Raw genomic sequence first — 17,124 nt, forward strand, 5'->3', positions numbered from 1 at the left:
TGACACAAAAAGCACCGCTAACGGGAACGGAGAGAGGGGGGCAGCTTCCATTAGGGTCTCCCCAGAGATTGCCCACCCCCCCTTTCTCCTCCCCCCCATGGCATATTCCACTGGGGACTCCCCATATTCCACCATCCCGCCCCCCACCCCCACCCCGGCCCCCCACTGCTCTGTCCAGACCGGTCTGTGGCCCATGAGGGGCCCCCAAAATCCACCCCTCCTCCCTCTGCGACACCTCCCTTTCCACCCCCAGCTCCCCTTTGTCTGCACACCCCGCCCCCCCCCCCCCGAGGGATGTTCGAGGGGACAGCGAATTACTGGGCCCCAAGGCGCCTGGGAATCGCTGCAAGGTCAAAATGGCTTTTGTCGCTCCGGAAAAGTGTCTCTCTGTTGGGGGAGGGGCTCTCAAACCGACCTTGAATTCAAAATGGGGGGGGGGTTACGATGATCTTAACGCGCGTGGGGACGGTGGGAAGCTGTTTGTGCCGAGCCCCCCACCCCGGCTCGGGCCTACACCCTCGCTGGCTTGGCAGGATCTTCAAAGAAACCGGGGGGCGGGGGGGGGGGCGGTTTGTGGCCGTTGAAATGAGCGAGGGAGAGACTGAGGACAAGGGCAACGCCGGGAGTGGCCGGGGGGGGGGATCAAGGTGGGGGGGACACGGTCGGGTCAGAACGTTATCCGGCTTGGATGGTTTAGACACGACTCCTACTCCTGGACCAGGCCCGGCCTAGACTCGCTGACCCGTCCCAGCCTACGGCTCTAGGGTACGGTGTCCAGATGCCCCGACTGTATAGGGACAGTCCCGATTTTGGGGGCTTTTTCTTGTCTAGGCACCGATTACCCCCCCACCCCCTGTCCCGACGTTTTACACTTGCTGTCTGATCACCCTATTCTCGGGGGTCACGTGCAAGTCTGCGGGGCGGGCGGCGGGGGGGGAAAGTGCAGCATAGAGATCTATGAAAAGTCGGGGGAGGCAAACCAAGGGGGCCCCTTGCCCCATAGCACATGAGGCCCCTGGTGTGGAGGGGGGAGGTTGAAACAATCTAAAATTAAACGGGGGGAGGGATTGATGTTAAATTAGGTAGACAGAGGCCTGGCTTGCAGAGCGAGCCACGCAACTGCAAACACACGATGGGGGGGGTGTCCTAGGAGGGTGGTTCAAATCTGCAATTCAGCTGGGTGGGGGGGGGGATGGTTTTTAAAAGGCTCCTAAATTAGCTGGCAAGCCGGAGGCGGGGGAATTGAGACCCCGGGCGCTGTGCCTGGCACCGCCAGCCCGCCCGTGTGGGGCGCAGGAGAGCGGCTGGGTTTTAAATGACCTCGCGAGGGAGAGACACTGGATTGGGAAAAAACCCAGGATTTACAATTTGCAAATGCAAAACCTGAGTGTGTCGGGGGGGGCGGGGGGAGCTTGTCCGTGACCAAGCCCCCATCCCCCCAAAGCCAGCCCGCTGTCAGTTCCCATTGTTCAGAGCCGGGCTGGCTTCTCCTCCTGCAGAGCCTGAGATGGGGGGGCGGGGGGGGAGCTGCTGTCTCAGCACCCAGAGAAAGGCAATTCCGCAGGAGCTGCTCTCCCGGCACGCACAAAAATGTATCCAGCTCTGAAGGATTGTGTGTCTGTCTCTCCCTGCGCGTCTCCGCAGCGCCCAGCGGCTGGCACGACACGGGGGCCCCATCTCGGGCGGAGTCTGGGCAGCGCCCAGCACAATGCGGGGGCCCCAACTCGGGCGGGGTCTGGGCAGCGCCTGGCACAATGGGGGGGCCCCATCTCGGGCGGGGTCTGGGCAGCGCCTGTCACAATGGGGGGGGCCCCATCTCGGGCGGGGTCTGGGCAGCGCCTGGCACAATGCGGGGGCCCCATCTCGGGCAGGGTCTGGGCAGCGCCTGGCCCTGATCTTGATTCTGGAGGGGTCTCAGGCATTAGTGTATCACAAGTAATAAGGATGCAAACATGAGGTTATATCCATATATCTAGATCTATACACACATACACACCCCTATCAGCACACACACTGACACACACACACACACACACCCCTATCAGTGCACACACTGACACACACACACACATCCCTATCAGCACACACGCCGACACTGACACTCACACACACACACACACCCCTATCAGCACACACACACACTCTCACACACACTCACACACACCCCTATCAGCACACTCACACACACACACACACACACACCCCTATCAGCACACACACTGACACACACACACACATCCCTATCAGCACACACGCCGACACTGACACTCACACACACACACACCCCCTATCAGCACACACACACACTCACACACACACACACACCCCTATCAGCACACTCACACACACACACACACACCCCTATCAGCGCACACGCTGACACACACACACACACACCCATCAGCACACACACTGACACTCACATACACACACCCCTATCAGCACACACGCCGACACTCACTCACTCACACACACACACCCATCAGCACACACGCCGACACTCACTCACACACACACCCACACAAAGGGTACAATATACATGAGCCGAGTGCATTAGACAGCCATACCTGGAGATCCACACACCAGAGTGTATCCTCCAGCCGTACGTGTGTAGACACACACATCTCGCTGTCTACCCCCCCACACACACACACACACACACACACGCCGGTAGAGTTCACACACACGCCGCACATACGATCCCTCCATCCCCAGACACGCTCCCACCCGGGGTAGATTTTACATCAGCCCCCGGCTCCAGAAAGGCACCCCCAGAACACCCCCCGCCCTGCGGATTAGCCACTCCCTGGCATGGGAAATATTCCTACAGATCCATAGACCCCGCGCATCGCCCGTCTCCAGACCCCCCCCCGGTTCTCCCCCCCCCCCATGTATCGCCACGGACCCCCCCCACACACTCTCTTCGGTAGCGGTTCTTTGCAGCTGCCTGTCTCCATGTTGAGCCCTGTTCTCACCCCCCCGCCATGCCCTAGCTCGCCCCACAGCTCTGCCCCACGCTCGCTATGGGGCCAGAGCTCTGTAGATCCAGGGGATCCCCCCCACCCTGGCACCTTTACACCCACGTTTCACCCCGATCCCCAACCCCTGACAGCCAACTGGGGACCGGGCTGCGAGATCCAGCCGAAATCGCAGTGCAGGGACTGGGAGGGGGGGATTTACACCGTACACCCCCCAAAAGACGCGCACCCCCATATCAGTCAACCCCCCCCCCCCCACGCATCCAACCAACCCCCCCAGATACCTACGGTGACCATTCTTCCAGCGCCGCGGGCACTCCCGCTGCAGGGCCGGGCGGCCGTGGGGCTGCGCTCTCCAGCCGCCGGCCCGCACCCCCCAGCCCCCCGCCCCGGGTGGGGTCGGATCAGCGCCGAGGAGCGGGGGGAGGGAAATCCGGAGGACCGATTGAAAAGCCAAATCCCGGGCGAGGATCGGGGCTCGATGTGTGTAGGTCCAGCGGCGGAGGGGGGGAGATTGGGAAGGGGGGGGGCTGAGCAGCGGGGGGGGGAGCTGAGCGGGGGAGGGCTGAGCAGTGGGGGGGGGAACTGAGCGGGGGGGTCTGAGCAGTGGGGGGGAGATGAGCAGGGGGGACTGAGCGGGGGGGCTGAGCAGTGGGGGGGAGATGAGCAGGGGGGACTGAGCGGGGGGGCTGAGCAGTGGGGGGGAGATGAGCAGGGGGGACTGAGCGGGGGGGGCTGAGCAGTGGGGGGGGAGATGAGCGGGGGGGCTGAGCAGTGGAGGGGGGAGATGAGCGGGGGGGACTGAGCAGTGGGGGGAGATGAGCGGGGGGGCTGAGCGGGGGGGCTGAGCACTGGGGGGGAGATGAACGGGGGGGGCTGAGCGGTGAGGGGGAGATGAGTAGGGGGGGTCCTCTTGTTCTCGGCCTCTCTGGGAAGAAAGGAAGGCGAGAAAGGAGGGGGGGTGGACGAGAAAAGGGACAAGGGAGGAGAACCGGACCGGGGGGAGAAGACGGAGGAGAAGGGAGAGCGGAGGGAATGGAAACGAGGAGGTAAAACCAAACAATGAAATGAACAGAAGGAGCCGAGTCTTGGCCCGGGGGCGAGGAGAGAACGGGGGGGGGAGGGCGGGGGGGGGAACGAAAAGGAGGAAGAAGAAAAGAAAAAAAGGAAAAGAACGAGAAAAGGAAGGAATCGGAGGAGCGGCAGCTGCAGCCTTGCGCTGGCTGGTCCTTTAAATGTCCTTGGTTATTTAAACCCGGGGTTTATTACGGGGGGGGAGGGGGAGGCGGGGTTTTTTTCGGGGGGGGGTCTTGTTTTTTCTCCCCCCCTCCAATATGCAAAAACACAAAGGATCCTCTGCAGCCCCCCCCCCCGTGTGTGATGGCTGGGTCCAGCTGCCCCGCGGCCCCCCCCCCAGACTCCCCCCCGGCCCCCCAGCGACGGGACCCGGCTCATTGGCTGGGACCAGCGGCAGCGAGTTCTCTCTTGGTTAACACCCACCCACCCCCCATAGCACACGCAGCCCCGCCCCCGATGGCACACACAGACCCCCCCCCCCGCGGATAGCACACACCCCATAGCGCCCCCCCCAGGGGTAGCACACGCAGCCCCGCCCCCCCGATAGGACATCACTCCCCAAGATTTCACACACACACACACCCCGATAGCACACGCAGCCCCGCCCCCGATGGTACACACAGACCCCCCCCCGCGGATAGCACACACCCCATAGCGCCCCCCCCCAGCGGTAGCACACGCAGCCCCGCCCCCCCGATAGGACATCACTCCCCAAGATTTCACACACACACACACCCCGATAGCACACGCAGCCCCGCCCCGATGGCACACACAGCCCCCCCCCGCTCCCCGCGGATAGCACACACCCCATAGCGCCCCCCCAGGGGTAGCAAACGCAGCCCGGCCCCCCCGGGTAGCACACACACACACCCCGATAGCATACGTAGCCCCCACCCCATGGCACATCCATCCCTCCCAAGCAGCCCCCACCCCAGCTCCTGCACGCGCCTCCCCATACTGCACTCCCAGCCCCCCCCCCCCCCCCAGCATTCACTCGGACCCCATCCTACATGCAGAAGCCCCTGTACCGCCCCCCCATCTCTCCTCCCTGGGGTGGGGGGGACCCCTCAGCTCCGGGGCGGGGGGAAGGAGAGGGGTGGTGTTTCAGATACAACCCAGAGAGAGAGAGAGGAGATATATATAGAGAGAGATATAAATAGCTAGAGATGGATAGATATAGATCTAGAGAGAAGGAGATAGATAGATAGATAGATAGATAGATAGATAGATAGATAGATAGATAGATGGGTGTATGGGGATAGATAGATAGATAGATAGATAGATAGATAGATAGATAGATAGAAGGGGTGTATGGGGATAGATAGATAGATAGATAGATAGATAGATAGATAGATAGATAGATAGATAGATAGATAGATAGAAGGGGTGTATGGGGATAGATAGATAGATAGATAGATAGATAGATAGATAGATAGATAGATAGATAGATAGATAGATGGGGTGTATGGGGCTAGATAGATAGGTAGATAGATAGATAGATAGATAGATAGATGGGTGTATGGGGCTAGATAGATAGATAGATAGATAGATAGATAGATAGATAGGGTGTATGGGGATAGATAGATAGATAGATAGATAGATAGATAGATAGATAGATAGATAGATAGATAGATAGATAGATAGATAGATGGGGTGTATGGGGCTAGATAGATAGATAGATAGATAGGTAGATAGATAGATAGATAGATGGGTGTATGGGGCTAGATAGGTAGCTAGATGGTGTGTATGGGGCCAGCCAGCCAGGGTCTGTGAGAGAACCAGGCCGAGACAGAGAATCTCTCTTTCGTGTCATGCCATTGAGTCTCTGGGTGTCTGGGTCAGGGGGCACAACTGCAGGGAAAGGGAGTTATGCTGGGGGGCATCCAACTGCAGGGCAGACTCTGCTCCACCAGCAAGATTAACCCCCATTTCACGGGGGCAGAGAAACTGAGGCACAAAGAGGGACATGCCCAGTGAGGCAGTGGCAGAGCTGGGGACAGAACCCAGGAGTCCTGGCTCCCAGTCCCTCCCCTGGCTCTCCCGGAGCTAGGCATGGATCCCAAGAGTCCTGGTTTCCCAGTCTTTGCTCGGAGCAGCCTTCACACCAGTTGATACATTAGCTCTGAAAGTCGCCGGTTTCACTCAGTCTCCGCTTCACCCCCCTGGCATCGCCCAGTTCCTGGGCTGCTGAAATGCCGGGCAAACGACTGCGGCTAATCCAGGGGCCCCATTGTGCTGGGCAGACCCCAAGGGAGGGACAGTCCAGGCTGGATGGGCCCGGTGCGGAGGGATGGACTCAGGCTGCATCCAGCACTGAGGCTGGCAGAGCGATGGTGCCTGTAGTCTGGCCCCACAGGGAGGTTGGATAAAAGACCAACTACTGCTGCCAGCAAAGGGAGATCCTTTCTAGGTTAAGCAACAGAGCCCTGAGGGGAGGGAGGAGCTGCAGGGGAGCCGAGGTGGAGGGCACCCACCCCTGACCATCCAAAGAGCCTGCAGGCCCTGAATGGCAGCACTGGCCCGGGATGAAATCAGAGCAGCTCAGCTCTGTGTCATAGTGCCTATGCTCCTGATGCCAAATGGGGAGTCTCCAATGGCTTAGGCAGGTGGGGCGGGGAGGTCCAGGATTCAGACCGGAGTTACGAATAGGGCACAGAATTCAGCGTGGGAACGGGAGGCTGTCACTCTGTCGTTATCTCCAGGGGACGACTGAAGGAAGGGGACTGACATGGTGGACCGTGGAGACTGGATCCTCTACACATCCCGTATCCAGTTCCCCACTCCCCTAGGTCTGGATTGGAGGGGGCACCTCCTAGATAGGAAAGGCCCCATATACAATTCCCTGAGACAGCCAATCCACACTCCCTGGGGCTGCATCAAAGCCAGGACTCCTGGGTTACCCAGCTCTGGGAGGGGAGTGGGGTCTAGTGGTTAGAACAGGGTGGGTTGGGAGCCAGGACTCCTGGGTTTTATTCCTGGCTCTGCCACAGACTCCCTGTGTGACCTTGACCAAGTCACTTCCTTCCCCCCATGCCTCAGTTTCCCCATCTGTAGCATGAGGCGAATGATACATACAGGCAGATGTTTGTGAGCTGCCCAGATACTACGGAGCTGGAGCCCAGTGCCAGAGAAATAACTGCAGTGAAAGTCACTTCACCCCAGGTTCAACATGCTCACCACTCCTTGCCTTCAGTGAAAAATGCCCTGGCCTAAAGCCACATTCCGCAGGTCACGCAGTGCTCAAGAAAGGGAGGCATGTATTACCCCATTTCACGGCGGGGGAAACTGAGGCAACGAGCGGGGCAGGGACATGCCTTCAGCCCCCACTGAGCTGGGGCAGAACCCAGGAGTCTGGGCTCCTAATCTCCCCCTGTTCTAACCCCTAAAGAAAGTTCCACTCCCCGAGGCAGGGAGAGAACCCAGGAGTCCTGACTCCCAGCCCCTTCCTGCTCTAGCCCACTAGGCCGCACTCCCCTCCCAGACCCATTAATAGAACCCAGGAGTTCTGATGCCCAGCCCCCACCCACCCTTGCATTCAGCGCAGCCTATCATGCACAACCCGGGACCACAACCCAGGTGTCCTGCCTCTTCGGTGTGGTTCCAAAATCAAAGTCTCCTCTCTCCAGAGGTCTCTAGACATTTCTAGAAAGTTTTCTTTGGCAGCTGTTCCCCCTGCCTGGCCAAAGTGCCACAACACCCTCACACACACACACAACCACCACCCCTGACCCCCACCCTGGTCTCACAGCACAACCAGGGGGGTGCACATGGGCCCCACACTGGGTGCTTCCTAGCCCCATCTCTTTCTCTCCCCTTCCCTGGCGGATCCTGGCCTGCCCACCCTGTCTACAGGGAAATCAGCGCAATGTCTCGCTCCAGCAGAAGCCGCGCGACGCAGGGAGAAAAGCCCTCCCGTCGCCTGCTCGATTTCCGAACCGAGCATCGGCAAACATGCCACCACCCCGGCTGGAGACACACACGCCCCCGCGTGCAGCCTCGGGGAGGGCGTGTGGCAGTCGCTTTGGACCCAGCTCCGCCATCCCCCGGCTCCAATCCGGCCCCGTTTCCATCGAAACCCACCAATTTGGGGGGCAGGAGGAGGAGGTGGGAGTGGGAGCGGGAAGCGGGGGGTGTTCGCTAATAACCGAGGAGAGAGGATTGGTTTTGGTTAAGCTGAGACGGTGCCTTGTCCCCTACCTCATTTGCGCTCAGCGGGTATCTCTCTGCGTCTTGCGGGCATCTGCTCATTTTGAACAGCGTCGCCATTGCTGATGGAAGCAGTGAGAGAGGAGAGAAAATAGCAGTTAGTCCCAGGGGAAAGGAAGAAAGAGACACGCACGCATAGCTAGGTAACGGGTTGGTAGCCGCGGCCGGTGATTTATAGCCCAGCCGGCCTGCGATTTTCCACCCAGGGAGAGCCGGAAGCAGAAAAGGAATCTCGCCACGCCGAAGAACCGAAACTGACCAACACCCCCCTCGACGCGCACACGCGGCTCCCTTCCCGTCAGATTCTTCGCAGAGAGAAAGGAGCCGGATATTTTGATGATGCCGTGCAAAGGGAAGGGCCGAGGGGGGACAGGCCGGGAGCTGGCTGTCGGAGAACCTGGCCCACGGCACGTACTGTCAGCCGCGGGTGTCGAGGGAGATGCTGCTAAGTCCTGCCACCTGTCCACATTCTAATGGGAAGCTGCATCTAGTGGTTAGAGCAGGGAGAGGAGGGGGCTGGGGGGTAGGACTCCTGGGTTCTCTTCCCAGCTCTGGGAGGGGTGTGAGGCCTAGTGCAGAGGTTTTCAACCTTTATTCATTCGCAGACTCCTAACAAATTTCAAATGGAGGTGCGGCCCCCTTTGGAAATCTTCGACATAGTCTGCAGACCCCCCAGGGGTCCACGGCCCACAGGTTGAAAACCACTGGCCTAGTGGTTAGAGTAGAGCAGACGCGGGACCTGGCAGCTCTTTATGCAGGGATCCCTTGTCTGGCCTGGAGATGCAGCCACCCCTGGGGCGGGGCACAGTAGCTGTTTTATACAAGAAGGCCTCACCCAGCGTTGAAACACAGCCACTTCTGGGGTGAGGTGGGGCAGCTGTTTATACCCAGGGCTGAGATGCAGCTGACTGTGTGTGTAACCACCCCAGGTGAGGGAGCAGAACGTGCTGGGTGAGGGGATGGGATGACCTTGGGGCTCTTCCATGGAGGCCGATAGCCCCTATGTTCTCCCCAGCCACACGGGGCCCTTCCCTGCTCCCTCCACGGCTGGGCTGGAGCATCGTCCCGGCTGGATCTCTTTATCCCGCACGTCGCTGCCCCACCATGGAAATCAGGACATGGTGGCAGGAACAATGACGGGGAGCAAAAGCCTGCCAGCTGCACTCTTCTGACCCCTCCCTTCCCACCCCACCCCACCGCCCGTGACACCTGCCAGCCTGCCCTTCCCCCGCTCTCAGCCCATGCTTTTGTTCCCTCCATGTAGCCTCCCCCCAAACCCCTCCGTGTTCTCAGCTCGCCCCTCACAAACACCCCAGACGCTGACGCACCCCAGAAAAGTTTCAGGTGAGCACAAGTGTTCACAGGATCCCGGCCTCCCGCTTTGATGGGCTTGGAAATTAGAGGCTGGGGAAACACAGCCTGGTGCCCCTGTGTCTCCCCAGCGCAGAAGCAGCAGCACACCCACAGGGGGTGCTCTCCGCCCGCCCCACCACCCCCCCAGCCATCCCCTCCCACGCCCCAGCCACCCTGCCAGCTCAGAGCAGGGGCTCCCAAGCAGGAAAAGAGGCAAGTCAGTTGCCCAGGTTTCTGGTCAGTTTCATGGGGGTCTCTGCCAGGGCTGGGGGCTAGGCTCCCACACAGGCTGCCCCAGGGAGGAGGGGAGTGAACTCTCTTGCCCCTATTTCTGATCCCAGGGTGGCACCTGACCATGAGGGCACCTTGGAAGTGGCAGATCGGTTTGTCACACTGGCGGGAGGCTGGGGGGTGATTCAGCCTACAGGGCACATGGGTGGGAGTCAGGACTCCTGGGTTCTGTTCCGGGCTCTGGGTGGAGAGTGGGCTCAGGGGGTTACAGAGGGGGAGGGGGGCTGGGAGTCAGGACTCCTGGGTTCTGTTCCGAGCTCTGGGTGGAGAGTGGGCTCAGGGGGTCACAGAGGGGTAGGGGGGCTGGGAGTCAGGACTCCTGGGTTCTGTTCCGGGCTCTGGGTGGAGAGTGGGCTCAGGGGGTCACAGAGGGGGAGGGAGGCTGGGAGTCAGGACTCCTGGGTCCTCTTCCGAGCTCTGGGTGGAGAGTGGGCTCAGGGGGCACAGAGGGGGAAGGGGGCTGGGAGTCAGGACTCCTGGGTTCTGTTCTGGGCTCTGGGTGGAGAGTGGGCTCAGGGGGTCACAGAGAGGGAGGGGGGCTGGGAGTCAGGACTCCTGGGTTCCACTCCCAGCTCCAGGAGGAGACTGGGGCCATGGCAGGACTACATGAGATAGCACGGCCAGAGTGTCTAGCCTAGTATCATGCCCTTAGCACTGTCCCAGATCTACCAGTGATCACAGCCCAGGACCAGCCCCCCCCCCCCCCACACACACACACACATCTCCCACGCAGAACCAGCCCAGCAGAGCTCTCTGGTGCAGGCCCAGCCCTGCTCCGTGTTTGGGTGGAGGGTGAAGCAAAACCAGCCATCACCAGGCCAGGAGGTGGGGGCCAGGGGTATCCCCCGAGCCATGGGGACCGGCTGTGTCCATCTGGACAGGCAGGGGTGGGAGTCATGCACTGGCAGCTAAGGGGGCCTGGGGCACAGACACACTCCTAGTGACACATGCACGGCCTCGCCCTCACACCGCCCGTGCACTCACGCTGGCCATGCCACTCCTGCCCATGCTCTGCTCCTGCAGAGATCCTCCCATGCGGGTCCTGGCTCAGGGGGACAGCGGTTCTGAGACCCCCAGCGACGTCTCCGCTAAATACCCTTCAGTTTCTCCTGCACTGAACTGTGTGAAAGGAGCAAAACAACTGGACTGAGGCTCTCCCCTGCTTGTACACTGGGTGCCCTTCCCTAACCTGGGAGAAAACCCAGGAGTCCTGGCTCCCAGCCCCAGTCCCAACCACTAGACCTCACTCCCCTGCCAGGGCCAGGGCAGGGAGAGAACCCAGGAGTCCTGGCTCCCAGCCCCAGTCCCAACCACTCGACCCCACTCCCCTCCCAGGGCCAGGGCAGGGAAAGAACCCAGGAGTCCTGGCTCCCAGCCCCAGTCCCAACCACTAGACCTCACTCCCTTGCCAGGGCCAGGGCAGGGAGAGAACCCAGGAGTCCTGGCTCCCAGCCCCAGTCCCAACCACTCGACCCCACTCCCCTCCCAGGGCCAGGGCAGGGAGAGAACCCAGGAGTCCGGAGACAGTCAAGCTGGCTCCTTGGCACTTTCTGAGACCAGACCCAATTCAGCACCACAGACAGCTCCAGGGAGCCGCCCCTGACCCCGGTCCCAAGGCGGGGCCCCGCGGCGCTGACGGGCTGAGCAAGCGGAGCAAACCCGAACCGCTCTCGGCTCGCCCCCGCCCCCGGGACGCTGGGGACCACTGAAGTGAGGTGAGACAGGGCCAATGGGAAAGAACCCAGGAGTCCTGGCTCCCAGCCGCCCCCCCCGACTCTAACCACTAGTCCCCACTCCCTTCCCAGAGCTGGGGAAAGAACCCAGGAGTCCTGGCTCCCAGCCGCCCCCCCACGACTCTAACCACTAGTCCCCACTCCCTTCCCAGAGCTGGGGAAAAAATCCAGGAGTCCTGGCTCCCAGCCCCCCCACCCCCACTCGAACCGCTAGTCCCCACTCCCCTCCCAGAGCTGGGGGAAGAACCCAGGAGTCCTGGCTCCCAGCCCCCGCCCTGCTCTCCAAGGGGGCCGGACTTTCCAGAGCTTCAGCTGCAATATCCCCAGTGACCTCAGATGACCTTTGAACAGGGGTCAGTGAGGGGGGGCACTTTGGCCTCTCGACCCGCCAGGGTCCACGAAGGGTCAGCTCCCCCTCATGGGGAACAACAGCTTGAGGCGCGGGGGGGGGGGGTTACCCCTCCTCCCGGCACTGCAGTGAATAGACCCCCTGGGGTGGGGGAGGGGACAAGACCCCAGGCCCCATCCCCAGCCACCACCACAGAGTGACTCCTGCCTAATAACCTCCACCCTGGGAGGGGAGCAGGGTCTGGTGGTTAGGGGGAGGGGGCTGGGAGTCAGGAATCCTGGGTTCTCTCCCTGGATCTGGGAGGGGAGTGGGGTCTGGTGGTTAGGGGGAGGGGGCTGGGAGCCAGGACTCCTGGGTTCTCTCCCTGGATCTGGGAGGGGAGCAGGGTCTAGTGGTTAGAGCAGGGGGGCTGGGAGCCAGGACTCCTGGGTTCTCTCCCTGGATCTGGGAGGGGAGTGGGGTCTAGTGGTTAGAGCAGGGTGGGGGGCTGGGAGCCAGAACTCCTGGTTTCTCTCCCTGGATCTGGGAGGGGAGTGGGGTCTAGTGGTTAGAGCAGGGTGGGGGGCTGGGAGCCAGAACTCCTGGTTTCTCTCCCTGGATCTGGGAGGGGAGTGGGGTCTAGTGGTTAGAGCAGGGTGGGGGGCTGGGAACCTGAACTCCTGGTTTCTCTCCCTGGATCTGGGAGGGGAGCAGGGTCTGGTGGTAAGAGCAGGGTGCGGGGGTTGAAACTGATCTCTCCCTTTCCTCTCTACCAAGCACAGTCCCTGCCCTCCTACCCCCAGGAGCAGGGGTGGGTAGCAGGGACCATATGCCACCAATTAGCCAGTGATCCCACATCTGCCACCATCCTGCGCGGGGGCGGGGAGGGGATGTGATGAGGAGGCCGAGCCCCATGTCCCATGGGAGGAAGGGGCCTGGCAGATGCAGGATCTCACCCCAGGATGGCAGCGCCCAGCCCACGTGCTGTGAATGGCCGGGGGAGAGGGGTCCCAAAGGGACTCTGATTTCAGGGCCAGGGAGCCAGATGGCCGGGGGTGGGGGAGGGGATTGGATTAGAGGGGGAGGAGGCCCCCTATGGCAGAGAGGGGAAAGGCAGGGAGGGTGCAGAAACCCCAGCATGGGGACGGGAAAGAGGGGACCCCCCCGCTGCAAACCAACCCCCCCATCCTACAGCCTCCACACTGCAAACCATCACCCCAAAACTCAGTCTTAATCCCTCAAATGTAACACAGGTCACAACCCCTCAAGTGCAAACCCATCCCCCTACCTGCCCCCCCTGCCCTAAATCAAACCTCCCCACCCCCGCTCATGGAGTCCTGCCCCCCGCCCCCTCCTATGACCCAGCAGCTCCCTTGTAGGGGGCTGGCTCAGTCCCAGGCTGGGAGTCCCACCCAGGCCCTCTGAGGGCCCCCTATGTCATGAGTTTGCTGGGACCCCACCTGTCTCCCAGGGGTCCACGTTACAGAAATGCCCACATGGGGCACTGGGGTCAGCACTGACTGCAAGGAGAGAGCGCCCCCTAGTGAGCCCCCACCTCGCTCCATGCAGCACAGGGCCCCCAGCACCGTCTCTGTACATAGGCCAGGAGCTCTCAGCCCCTATCAGCCTCAACCCCCTCATCCCTGCCACGCCCACGTGTGCCCCAGGAGGCTGGTGGTTAAGGCCCTGGGCAGGGACTCAGGAGAGCTGGGTTCAATTCCTTGCTGTTCCCCTGACCCTCTGCGTGACCTTGGGCGAGGCCCTGCACCTCTGGGACTCAGTTTCCCCATCCTGCCTTTGTCTGCTGAGGTGGAAAGGCCTTCGGGGCTGAGAGAGTCTCTCTGTGTCTGGGGACCCTGATCTCGCTCGGGGTCTGTGCAGAAGCTGGCACGGGGCGGGCTGTGATTGTGGTCAGGGTCTGGGCAGTGCCTGGCACGAGGGGGGCTCTGACTTTGATGGGGGGTCGGTGCAGCACCTGGCACGAGGGGGGGCCGTGATCTCAGTTGTCCGCTACCATAGTCATAAGAGTATGCTCCGTGGGTCCCTGCAAGCCGCAGAGCTGCGTCAAATCCCAGCCCCGCTCCCAAGGAGCGGACCCCAGCACACGGGAGACCGGTCCGGCCTGGGGAGGAGACGCGCGCCCCATTCGGCTTTGTCAGCAGATCCGGCCTTCAGCCGCAAGGTCTCTCGCTGAGCGCCAGGGCCTGACTGCCCCGGGAAGCCAGCAATAGCCGGGCTGGGCTGGCAGCTCAGCTGGGCACGAGGGGGTCGGGGGAAGGGAGACGGACAGGGGAATGAGGTGTCTTATCCTGGCTGGGGGAGACCCAGCTTTGCAGTGGGGGCGGGAGGGGGCTGCTGCATTGGCCTGACGGGGATACGGATTTGCAGCAGAGCAGAAGGTTGCAGTGTCTTGCTGCGGGGGGGAGGGGGCAGGGATGCAGCAGCTCAGGGCGAGAGGCTGCCAGGAGCCGCAGGCTGGTTGCACGGGGATGCAGCGACGTGCAGGAGGTGGCATTAAGAGGCAGGGCGGGAGTCTGGCGGGCGACGGTGACGCCGCAGGGGGATGCGGTGCTGGGCAGGAGGATGCACTGAGCTGCAGGTGATGCAGATCTGCAGCAAAGCGGGGCGGGGGGCCGGAGGGAGGCAGGAGCCGGTGGCACGGGGCGGGGGGTGGGGGCAGCGATGCAGCAGAAACAGATTGGAAGCAAAGCAGGGGCTAGCCCGGGGGGACAGATTGGCAATAGCACAGGGCCGGAGGGTGCAAGGAGCTGGCCTCTGATTTCAGGCCCCTGGCACAGCCCCACAGGGGGCAGCCGTTGGCTGGGGGCCATGGATAGATGCCCGTGACCCCCGCTCCCACCCCAGGCCAGCCCTATGAGTGCCCAGAACTAGGGTAACCCCTGCCCTGTGTCCTGACTCCCAGCTCCCCTCCCAGACACACACACTCTAACCACTACATCCCATTCTCCTGGCAGAGCTGGGAATAGAACCCAGGAGTCCTGACTCCCAGCCCCCCCCCCCCCCAACCACCACACCTCACTCCCCCCAGAGGAGGCACCCTTCTCCAGAGATTTCCCCACTCAAGCCAGTCACCTTTAGGGGTGACTGCTCCGATCAGGACCCCCTGGGCTGGAATCCGGCTCCACCGGCCCGGAGGGAGGTCCGGCGGGGGGGTCCAGCTCTCGCTCCGTGGGCCATGTGCAGGCTGGCACCGGGCTGCGCTGGCATCCCCTCCTCCCATCCCTAAGCGCTTCTGACAGCTTGGGCCCCGGCATGGGTGTCGGAGGCTTAAAATATCCGCTCTGCCTGGGGTCGTGGCACCCATGCGCCTGTCTGGCAATGGGGTCAGGCAGCCGGGGTCCAGCCCCACATGGGGGTCCCCAGGGCAGCTTCACCCCCACGCAGGGGTCAACTGTGCCGTCTGCCTGGCCTTTCACAGGCACCAGCTCCTGTCTCTCTCCCGCAGCGGGTGACACTTTCTCCCTTGATGCTGAGATGCAGCCACCTCTGGGGTGGGATGTGGGGGCTGTTTAACAGCCACATAGCAACACCACACAATCGTTTGGGACAGGAAGTGGAGTCAGGACTCCTGGGTTCTACCCCCATCGCTGGCAGGGGTGGGGGGTCTAGTGGTTAGAGCTGGGGGGTGGGGTGGGGCTGGGAGTGAGGATTCCTGGCTTCTATTCCCAGCTCCACCACTGACTCGTTAAGTCCCTTCCCTGTTTTGTGCCTCAGTTTCCTCTTTCCTCTGTCTCCTGGGGCGGGGGAGGCGTGTGCCCCGTGCTGTGGGGGGTGGCCTTGGGGAGGTGGGTGAGGAGAGGCGATATCTCCACCCCTGGGAGCCCTGGGCAGGTGACGGCTGCCCGCTGCCCGTCCGCTGTGCCCATCACTGCAGCCTCAGGGCTGTCACCATGGGCAAGGAAACAGCTGCGGCTACTCCCCCGCCAGGCGGCTGCCCCAGCGCTAACCTCCGGCACATCCTGCTCCTTTGTGGCTAATTGCATTACGGGGTGGGGGGGGGCGCTGCCCTTTCCATTTGGGGTCATGGCCCATCCACCCAGCACGCTGGGTGGGCAGGAAGCCAGCACCCCCCCCAGGCCTGGGGTCAAAGGTCACTGGCAGAATGCACCAGTTGGTCCAACTTCCTCTCTGGTATCCCCCCAGCACACTGATTAAAGGGGGGGCGCTGGGCTGCTCCATCCCTCCCCCCACTTTGCCCCCTCCCCATCTGCTGCCCTCCATTGGCTCAGCGGATCCCAGCAGGAGGAGCTCATCTCTAGGGAGGGATTGCCAGAGTAAGTGGGGGGCTACTGGGTTGGAGGGGCCCATGGGTCTGATCGGGGGGGGGGGGCAGGGGGATACCAGGCTGGAGGGGCTCATGGGTCTCATCCCATCTGGCAATGTCTGCCTTCGGCTGATAGCAGCAGGTGTGTGGGCCTGGGGGGAAGTGGCCCAGGGGGTCGGGGGGGCCCAGGGGAGGGGGCCCAGGGGAGGGGCCCGACTGGCACTTTTCGTTCTAGTGAGAAAGATTCGTTCCAGCCCCTGGCGACTTCGCTCGGCCTCCGCCTGACATGGGGTCGGGGCCCCGCCGGCCCAGATCCCCCCCATCCATCCACCGCTTGGGGTGCTGCAGGGGTGAGAGGATGGGGCCCAGAGGGTGTGTTCTGCAGGGGGTGTCTGTGCCCATGTGCGTGCGTGCGTGTGTGTATGCTATGTCTGTATTCGCATGGTGCTGTGTGTGTATTTGTCTGTGTGTTGCTGTATTTGTGTGTCGCCCTGTGTGTGTATTTGTGTGGGTGTGTATCTCTGTGTCATTCTGTGTGTGTCGCTCTGTGTGTGTTGCTCTGTTGTCTGTGTCGCTCTGTGTGTGTCACTCTGTGTGTGTCTGTCACTCTGTGTGTGTCTGTGTTTCGCTCTGTGTGTGTTGCTCTGTGTGTGTCACTCTGTGTGTGTCTGTGTCGCTCTGTGTGTGTCTGTGTGTCGCTCTGTGTCGCTCTGTGTGTGTGTCGCTCTGTGTGTGTCGCTCTGTGTGTCTGTGTCACTCTGTGTGTGTCGCTCTGTGTGTCTGTGCACTCTTTGTGTGTCTGTGTGTCACTCTGTGTGTGTGTCGCTCTCTGTATGTTGCTCTGGGTGTCACTCTGTGTGTGTGTCACTCTCT

At 61.8% G+C, this 17,124-nt stretch overlaps 1 protein-coding gene across 12 annotated transcripts in view; it reads right to left on the reverse strand.

Moving 5' to 3' along the window:
• ELAVL3 (ELAV like RNA binding protein 3) overlaps positions 1 to 8,614 on the reverse strand; it is a 45,693-nt gene extending 37,079 nt beyond the window's left edge. For 4 of the 12 annotated variants that reach the window (XM_043532763.1, XM_037887932.2, XM_043532762.1 and 1 more), the window contains exon 1: positions 3,267 to 3,499. In XM_043532763.1, coding sequence (XP_043388698.1) covers positions 3,267 to 3,275 — 9 coding nt within the window. In that variant the 5' untranslated portion in view covers positions 3,276 to 3,499. Of the gene's footprint in view, positions 1 to 3,266; positions 3,500 to 8,252 lie in introns of those variants that run through there. The other 8 variants (XM_043532756.1, XM_043532760.1, XM_043532759.1 and 5 more) reach the window with 5 other exon arrangements.
• Between the last annotated feature and the right edge of the window lie 8,510 nt (positions 8,615 to 17,124).

This window comes from Chelonia mydas, chromosome 20 (assembly GCF_015237465.2).
Source record: "Chelonia mydas isolate rCheMyd1 chromosome 20, rCheMyd1.pri.v2, whole genome shotgun sequence".
In the NCBI taxonomy this organism is placed as follows: domain Eukaryota; kingdom Metazoa; phylum Chordata; order Testudines; family Cheloniidae; genus Chelonia; species Chelonia mydas.